The 9319-nt window shown below is 30.2% G+C and overlaps 1 protein-coding gene across 1 annotated transcript; it reads right to left on the reverse strand.

The window, feature by feature from the left end:
• Window positions 1–5136: 5136 nt before the first annotated feature.
• On the reverse strand, window positions 5137–7791 carry LOC109809339 (uncharacterized). Its single transcript, XM_020372614.2, has 9 exons — window positions 7536–7791; window positions 7281–7450; window positions 6910–7088; window positions 6504–6785; window positions 6351–6409; window positions 6207–6243; window positions 6047–6118; window positions 5628–5937; window positions 5137–5543 (listed from the first exon to the last, which is right to left on the reverse strand). Exons 1-9 carry the CDS (start codon window positions 7648–7650, stop codon window positions 5202–5204), a joined length of 1566 nt encoding a protein of 521 aa, XP_020228203.2. The 5' UTR covers window positions 7651–7791; the 3' UTR covers window positions 5137–5201.
• Between the last annotated feature and the right edge of the window lie 1528 nt (window positions 7792–9319).

Consider the following 9319-nt stretch of genomic DNA (forward strand, 5'->3'; position numbering starts at 1 on the left):
GTTTGTAGTTTGTATGATTCATTGAATGACATCGATTACGTTTAAATAGTAGATAGAAGGAGAAAGCCTAAGGAGTGGGGAGGGTATAGTTGCAACCAATGCAATATTACAACCTTATGATATAAGGTATAATATAACATAATTAACAAACTAAATAGATAACCACTTATTTATGTTATGTCTATCCGTTATGGTCCCCGGGTTACGTAGCTAGCAGTGGGGTGGAAATTGAATCACATTTGTTCCAAACATCATTCTAGAATGGTTTGTTCTTTAACAAAACTGGTTGCACTTTGTTGCATTAGAACCTTCGCTTTTAAGCTTAGTCCGTTTCGCGTAGTACTAGCGCTACCTAATTACCTATCTTCAGCCAAATATGACCTCTCCGGAATTTAGTTTTACCGGTTTTATATTTCGAAAATTAAACTCTACGTGTTTCGGAACAAGGTATCTCACTTTGTTGTTAAAAAAAAATCAAAAGTTACACGTCAATAATAAATATTAATAAATTAACTTAATTGGTAAAATTATTTTTGCATAATATTAATATGACAATATTTTTATATTTGCTTTATTATTTTTTTTAAATAAAGCGTAAACTATACTTTAGTCTTGGTTTCATTTTTATTTTATTTTATAATTTAATTAACGATGCCAAACAATAACAATCACACTAGGCGATGTTGACTATATGAACCATACTTTATTGGATTAAGTTAAAAACGTAAATTAAGTCTTTTTCAATCCATTTTTTGAGGCTAAAAATCATAATGTAATTCACTCTCTTTATTAGTACCTTTAGTGCCTCTTGTGATCATTTTTAAACATGTTCAAATAAGCTTTTTTACTTTATATTTTAGAAGCAGTGTTCAAATTAACTTAACCAACATTCTGATATCTTTTTCATTACATTAATATCTCCTTGGATATAATCATTTAAATTTTGCATTTATATTTATTGTCTAACATGCATATTCATCTTGGCATATACTTATTTTTGCTACTCTCCCATTTTATTTATACACGGTATTTAAATTTATATATTTTATTAAGTGTTAACAAATAAGGATGAACTGGACTTATTTCATGTGTAATCTCAAGGATTAATTAGGTTCAGTTTGGTTAAATAAATGACATCGTCTAAATTTTAAATCGAGTAAGGATCAAGTTAAACCTATCCCAATCCATTTTATGACGATGAAGTGAAACATGTTTTAGACTGTTGGATGACCAAGTTAAACATGAAATTAATAAAAAATAATAATTAGTATAAGTAAAAGAAAATTATTAATTTGACTTATTTAATCAAAATTTTAAATTTCTAATCAATATTAAAAAATAACATATTTATAAATTGTCATTAGAACGGTTTCCTATTAATTAAAATAATTTGTTTTATATATTTTAAAGACATAAAGCATCACTTATCTTTATTTTTTATTTTTTTATGTTTTATTATAATAAAAAAGTTATTATTAAAATAATATTTAATTAAGAAGTCCTTTTTTTCTTATTAATTATATGTATATCATATCACCCTCATTAACATGTTGACAACCAACTTGGCTTTTCAATTCTAAACAGATAATATAGCACAAGCCTTCATTTTATTTCTAATGTTGGACATTTCTCCAGTTCCCTATATACTATACTGGAAAAGTGAGTTGATAGGGGGGGTAAACAGTAGCTTAATTTAATTTTTTTAAAATAAATCTTTTTCGCTTTCGTAATTATAGAGTAATGTTTTTTTCAACAAAAATTTCTCACATTTTTCACAACAAGATAGAAATAGGTAGGAAAAAAAAGAAGAAGGAAGAAGTATATATAAAATAAAATAAGTGGTGTAATAAAGAGATACGAAAAAATCATTACAAAAATACCGTTCCTGTTGGAAAGGAAAGTCCAATATGCAGGTTTAACCAAACAAACAAGACCATTGGTCGTTTTATGGATCCGCATCAAGTCACATACAAGGCCCACCTAAGGATGGACGCTTCTTTCTCTCTTTTCTCTTTTTTGGCTTTATACTGTTTTTAGACGAAGAATTTTACAAATTTAAGAAATTTGAAATTCTCAATATTTGAATTACTTTGATTTTAATTTTTAGCATTATTAAAATATTTTATTTAGATAAGTCAATTTAAAATTTTTTAAATTTTAAGTTATTAGATTAGATATGATAATTTGATTCCATAATGATAAAATTAATTTTAAAAATAGATTTATATGTTGAGATTTTTAAATTAAATTTTATAAAAATAAATATTAGTTAATTTTTAAATATTTAATAATTTTAAAAATTAATATTAGATAATTTTTAATAATTTTAAAAATATTTTGAATATTCAATAATTAAAAACATGAAGATATAAGAGATGAGATAAAATATATAAGTGAAATAAGAAGAAGAAAAATGAGAAATTTCAAATTCTTACTTTTTTGGGAGAATTTAAAATTCTACTATTTCAAAGAATTTCAAAATTGCTTGAATTTCAAATTCTTTATAAATTCTCCATCCAAACAAGGTATTTCACCTCAAAGAATTTGAAAATTTTCAAATAAATGAATTACTCCATTTAAATTCCTCATCCAAACACATTATTAGGGTCAAACCTGGATTCATGAACCAAGATCAAATCTTCATTAGACCAGCTCATATACATTCCTAGAAAATTAATTATGAATGTCATTATTATATAATGAATGTCTAGGATTTATTAATTAAGATTATTAATTTTTTTATGAACATGTGTAAGATATGACTTAGAAGGGAAAATATCTAAACACTTCTTCTTCTTCTTCTCATACTTTTAAAGGAAGATTCATGCTCGGAGACTCTGTTTTCTTCTTCTCTGAGACTTTATAGTTGGTGATAATTCAAAGCAATTGGGAGCTAAGAATCACGTTGAGTAGGTGCAAAGCTCGGAATGTTAGAGTTCGAAGCCCATTTCCTTCTCCTTCTCCTCTTCTATCTTAGAGTAGCCTGGAGTTCTTTAGTTTCATTGCGTTATGAGGTAAGAGAAGCTAAAATCTTGAATTTTGGTTGAAACGTTGGGCTATTGAATGAATTAAAAGTTTAATGTTGATAGAATTTCTGAAATATGTAGTTGTGGGGATGGATTCAAAAGGGTTGCATGTTAAAAATTAAGGTTTTGATGCTCTTGATGAGAGGTTAAAATGTTGATGATTTCTTTGAGTAGTGGTTGATGCATGTTACTTTTCTTTTGATTTTCTGAGTTATATGTTGTTAGAGTTGAAAGATTTTGGGGTTGCATGTCTTGATTATTGCATAGGCTAAGAGGATTTGGAGATTGGGTTGTTCATTTGCATGTATGAGTTTTTGGGTTTGGGACACTAAGCATGAGTTTTCACACTTTGTGTGAGAGTTTGGAAGTGTTGCTAGGAAGTAGAAGCTAAGTGTGAGTTTCACGTTAAATGTGAGAGCTGAGATGTGCCTCTAGAAGGTTAAGGTTGAGCGTGAGGATTGAGATGTGCCTCTAGAAGGTTAAGGCTGAGCGTGAGTTTCACACTTAGTGTGAGAGTTGAGATGTGCCTCTAGAAGGCTGAGGCTAAGTGTGAGTTATGCGCTGAGCGTGAGACTTGGTCTTTTTTTAATTGAGTTGGTCGCTTGCTTGATGAATGAATTGTATGTTGAAAGCTTGTTGTTTGAGTTGTTTTATGGTTAAATGATGATGAATAAGTTGTAAAGATGTTATTGTATGATAAGAAACTTTATATGTTAAATGTTGATAAGTTATATGTTGGTAATTATGTTTGAGTTGCTAGTTGAAATTTGAGTCAAGTAGTATGTTGTGAAGTTGTGTGGTTGTGTTAGGATTCTATATGAATATTGTTGATGTGCCATTGAGATGTATGATGAGTAAGAAGTTGAATATGAGTAGTAATAATTTAGTTGTGAGATGTAGAGTTGTATGTTGATTTTGTTACTGTGTTGAATAAGTAAAAAAGTTATAGTGTTATTAAGCATTGATGACCACTTATTAGGACTAGAGGAGATATTTTTAAAAGTTGCACATCTCATCATGTAGATATTGTATTGTGATACTTTGAGAGACCAATTTGTTAAAAACTCTTTTTGAGAAGTTGACCCTTAAAGTGTGGATGTTGCGTTGTTTCTTTTCTAGGACTTTGTTGGTATTATGTATGGGCAAGGTCGAAGCACACGTGTATGAAGCGATTACGGTATAAGGATCAGGTCGAGTTATACTGATTATAACTGACCAACCGAGTAAAGTACGAAGTCAGAAACTTAATTAGTTCCTAATTGAGTATCGGAAGGTTGTAATATTTGGAGAATACTCTATGGACTAATCTCATAGGAGGTTTGGTTAAGTTAGCTAATGTCGTGATAGACCTGTATCCCACTTTTCTTTCCTAACAATATTAGTACTATACTTTTTTGCTTAAGTGGTGACATCCAAGAAATTGAGTTATTATATTGTGGATTTATATCCAATCTATTGTTGATCGATCTAACAAGCCCAAAAATATTATCCTATGTTATCGGTTCGATAAGATCAAACCACTTAAACCGCACCTTGTGTTGTAGGAGATTTTTTTAGTTGAAATGCATGATGATGTATATAGTTATGTTGTATTAGGTTGATTGGGTTATTTATATATTATGTTGAATTGTGGTGAAATGTGTTGCTATGTTGAATTATGTTGATTTGTGTTATATACTGTGATGCTTCATTACTGTGTTGTCAAAGATGAGATGATGATGTGATGTTCTTATGTTGTAATGAAAGTCTATATTATATATATATAAAATATTTTTTCAAAAAAAATAGATAAATCAATAAAAAGCTATGATAAGTTTAAAGTATTAATTTATTTTATTCTTTGAAATAAAAAAAAATGTTGGAAAATAATTAAAAAAAGAATTTTTTTTGTCAACTTTCTTATTTTCTTTCAAAATTAGAGAATTCTTTTCTCTGTAATTTTCTTATCTAGCAAAAATATATTTTTGTTTTTTTCTCCTTGAGATTCTTTTCTTCCCTTGTCAAGTACACTACTATACACACTAGTTTTGTCTCATTTATTATTTTCCTTCGACATTGAGCATTAAGAGTCGGACATTGGTGGCGATCGACATTGTAAGGAATTTTTCAGTTAAACGACATGTTAAGAATATATTACTGCATTAGTAGTATGAACAGAAGAATTAAAACATGGTTTTAATAAGCAAAGGGGTGAAGAAGTTGCCACTGCTCTCTGACAAAGACGATCCAAAATATCAAAGAGAGCATTACGGCCGCAGACAACACAAGCGATCCCAAATAAACCCATTCAGTATATCTCCGCAAAGCAGGACAATAATCGCTGCTAATCTCCGCGAATGCTTTCCGCGCAAAACTGCAGTCAACTAACTCAATCAAAAATGGCCCATAATGTAACAAACCATACGTCACATTCACCACTGACGCCAGATTCTTGTATATGCTTGGTGTCAAACGACCCTCACTCCTGCATTCTTCAGACGAACTCGAATTCACCTCGCATGTGTAATTCTTCCACACCTGGTTCACACACACAAAAAAAATATGTTACTTAATTACCATGCTCTTCATTTCAACATGCTAATGTCTTCCAAATTATGTTACCTCGGTGGCCTTGTCGAATGTGACTTCCCCTGGCGCACACTGCCGAGGTGTGAAGTCGCTGTTGAATGGATTGCAGAGAAGAGGCACCAGGGGACCTGATTGGTTGTAGTTGGCTATGAATTTTCCGTTTGTCACATTGCTAATCACTGTGTCAAATACTTGAATAACAGTTTGTGCCACCGCCTTGCTTCGTAGCAAGGCTTCCACCGCGGTTTCACTCTCCACGCATGGAAGAATGTCATCCAACGCTGTATGCGCAGTGGGGTTCACAACCCACTCATCCATCGCAACACATGCGTCGCCAGTCACACTAGTTGCAAAAATACATGCACTAAAATTAATTAAGTTTTCTAAATTTCACCAAGCATGAAGTATTCTTAATCAGTTAATAAATAATCACTTCATTAATTGCCACTTACTTATGAACAAAGAGAAATGCTCCACAAAGGAGCAAGGTGCCAGTAACAAGAATCCATCCAATAAGCGCCAAGCTGCAGCCACGACAAAAAAAACCATGGTTTACTTGCAGAAAATTTAGCAATTTAAACATGCAGAAGGAAGAGAATGAATTCAACTTACAAGTATACTGGACACTGCCACCCAAGTAAAGAAAATACTGCAAAATATAATCATAAAAAGATAACACAGGAAAAACAAAAGAGATCATAATTTGGTAATATAGAGTAAGAAAACGAAGTAGACAAAACCAAAATCAAAACGTACAGAATCCTACAAATGTGACAAAGAGCATAACAGCAACAACAATAACAAGAGCCAATCTCCTGCAGATGATCCCACAACAACGATTGTTGATAAGCGCAAAAAAAAAAAAAAACATTTCAAAAACCAAATGCAAATTTAATTTTCCGTACTTACACTCCATCTATGACATGGCGTATGATCTTTGAATTATCATGAGTCTTCTCGGAGATAGAACGAGCAGCAGTGGTGACTTTCTTGTTTAGACCATCAAGGTCCGATCCAAGATCTAGAGGCACAGGAAACCCTACCACAAGCTGCTTAGCTGAATCGAAAGAACTTGACACGTTCCTGAGATTTTCCGCCACGAATTGAGCCTGACTCACAACGTAATCAAGTGTGTTGGAAGTGCTTTCATGAAACTTATATTGACCAGCGTACAACACAGCGCATCCACCTCTAACACAATCAATTATATAACATTAATTAGAAAGTTACGCACATATAAAGAATCTGGTATACAAGTTTAAAAAAAGTTTTACTCAAATATTATTTTTATTCTAGTAAATAGAAAGAGAGATACATTGCTGCAATGGTGCAGAGGATAAGCAAGATGCAGGAGAAGTGATGGAGAGTTTTAGAATAGTCATTTGGCTCTCCGTTACAACAGCAGTAACACGCACAGATGAATAAGAAAAGTGCAAAAACAACGAACCACGCTACAGCCACTGCAAAAAAAGGAACAGCCGTAGAAAGAACTGACTGCACCGTTTCAAGAACAGTTTCGTGTTAGAAGAACGAAATATTCTTTCAATCAAGAAAAAAGCAAAAAGACAAAGAAACCTTAGTTGTGATAATACTATTATTAGTACATTTCTAGCGTTACTGAATAGAGAAGCATGCAAAGACGTGGCAAAAGCGCGTGAGGTAACGGAGAATGAGAGAGTGACTAACCGTGATATAATCGGAATCGCTGATATTCCAACCGCCGGTGTAAAGGTTAAAATGGTTAAAGAAATCTCTCCGGCGAGTTCTTTCCTTGGCAAGCACGAGACTCATGTTCGCGTTCTTCTTTGCTTCCGACATTGATTTCATCGTCTCCACCTCTTTCTCGCCAACGCCATCTATAAAGAAAAAGAATCTTGGATTAATATCAGAGAATTAGCGTAAATAATACAAGAAAAAAAAAAGAAGAAGAAGAAGAATTACCTGTTACACGTGCATTAGAGAATGTAGAAGCTGAGAAGAGAAAGAGAAAGAGGCAGAAGAAGAGAAGAAGGAAGAAAGAGGGGCTTGACTTTGATGTGATGAAACATGGCATCATGATTAAGAGTTTAATGTAATGTTACTGTTATGATTGACGCGTGGCTTAAACTTAGAAAGAACACAAAAACGCTTATTCTCTATGTATGGAGTTCGGAGTATTTAAAGCCACTGCTTCACATGCTTTTCAACGTGATATCAAAATCAAAACTACCATTGCCTTTTTCTTTCTTTTTAAATTCTATTTATTCTTTATTTGTATGTTTAATTTCAAATTTTCTTTCCACACTGAAATAGAAAAAGGAGAATTTTTTATATACAAAAATAATATAAAAGATTTACTTCTTGATTATTTATAGAACAATATTGGATAGCTATTTTAAGTTGATTTTTCCGAAAATGGAATTTGTCATAAGAAGTTAATTAATTAATTGTTTTGGAATCACAATTTTTTAAAGTTGACTTAATATATAGTACTTGTAGAAGCTAACATGTGAATTAGTTTAATTATTAAATACTACTTGTTTAGAAAACTGTAAAATGTGAACCGATATGATACGCTCATTTAATTATTTACGCGTACAAAAGATCAATTAACTAAGATTTTAGTTTTAAAACTTTCAAATATTTCCACTTACTCATATCGTATAAGAAAAAAATAATAAATTATAAAATAAATGTCACTTTAACTTTTCAATAATGTAATGTAATTATCAATTTTTGTATTTATATCTTTAATTAATATAATATTCTTTAAAAAATTGTTGTTGAGTTTCATTGTTTTTAATAAAAAGTAACAATAAAGTTAAGTTTGTAACTCTCTTTCATAATAAATATATTATTAAGTAATAATAAATCTAATTTTATAAAATTATTATTCTCTTTTTATATTATTATTATTATTATTTATGTAATATAACCTAACACAACACTTATTTTAAAATAGATAAAATATAATATTTTGTATTAAAAAAATTAAAAAGTGGATCATAAAGGATGACTATATAATAATATTTATACTAATATATAAAGGATATATTTTTTTGAGTAACCACTTGGTTTCCATATTTTATGCAGTGATTTAAAAACCGGACCGAACTGGCCGGTCGGACGGTTGGACCGGGAACCGGTGGTCCAGCCGGTCCGAATCTTAAGTTGGATCGGTTATGCAGTCAACCCGTTTCAAACCGGATTGAACCTGTCAATTTTCTGGTTCAACCGGTGAACGGGTGGGTCAAATCGGTTCAACCATTTTTTTTTCTTTTATTTTTTTATTTTTTTAAGGGACCATAAACCACAAAAAATAATAATGAAAATTGAATCTCTTAATGGAAAAACAAGGAGTCTTATTAAATATAACAATGACTACTTCTAATATATTTGTTTGCAATATATACAACTTAAATAACTTTTATAGTATATTATTAATTTTAAATTATATATTTAATAATATAATATTTATGTAAATATTACATATATTATCTTGTGATATTAATTGCAAACATATTATATATGTACATATTATTTATATTTTAATTTGTATTAATATACCGTTTAACATGTAATTTTTTATGTATTTTTTTACAAAATAAAAATAAAAATAATTTTAAATAAGATAGAAAAATTGAAATTTAAAATAAGATATAAATTTATTAAAATTTATAAGTATAAAATATATTTAATATGAATATTTTTTTAATAGAAATAAATAAAAACCGAGTCATGCGGTT

Source organism: Cajanus cajan, chromosome 5 (assembly GCF_000230855.2).
Source record: "Cajanus cajan strain Asha chromosome 5, NIPB_CcT2T_4, whole genome shotgun sequence".
In the NCBI taxonomy this organism is placed as follows: domain Eukaryota; kingdom Viridiplantae; phylum Streptophyta; class Magnoliopsida; order Fabales; family Fabaceae; genus Cajanus; species Cajanus cajan.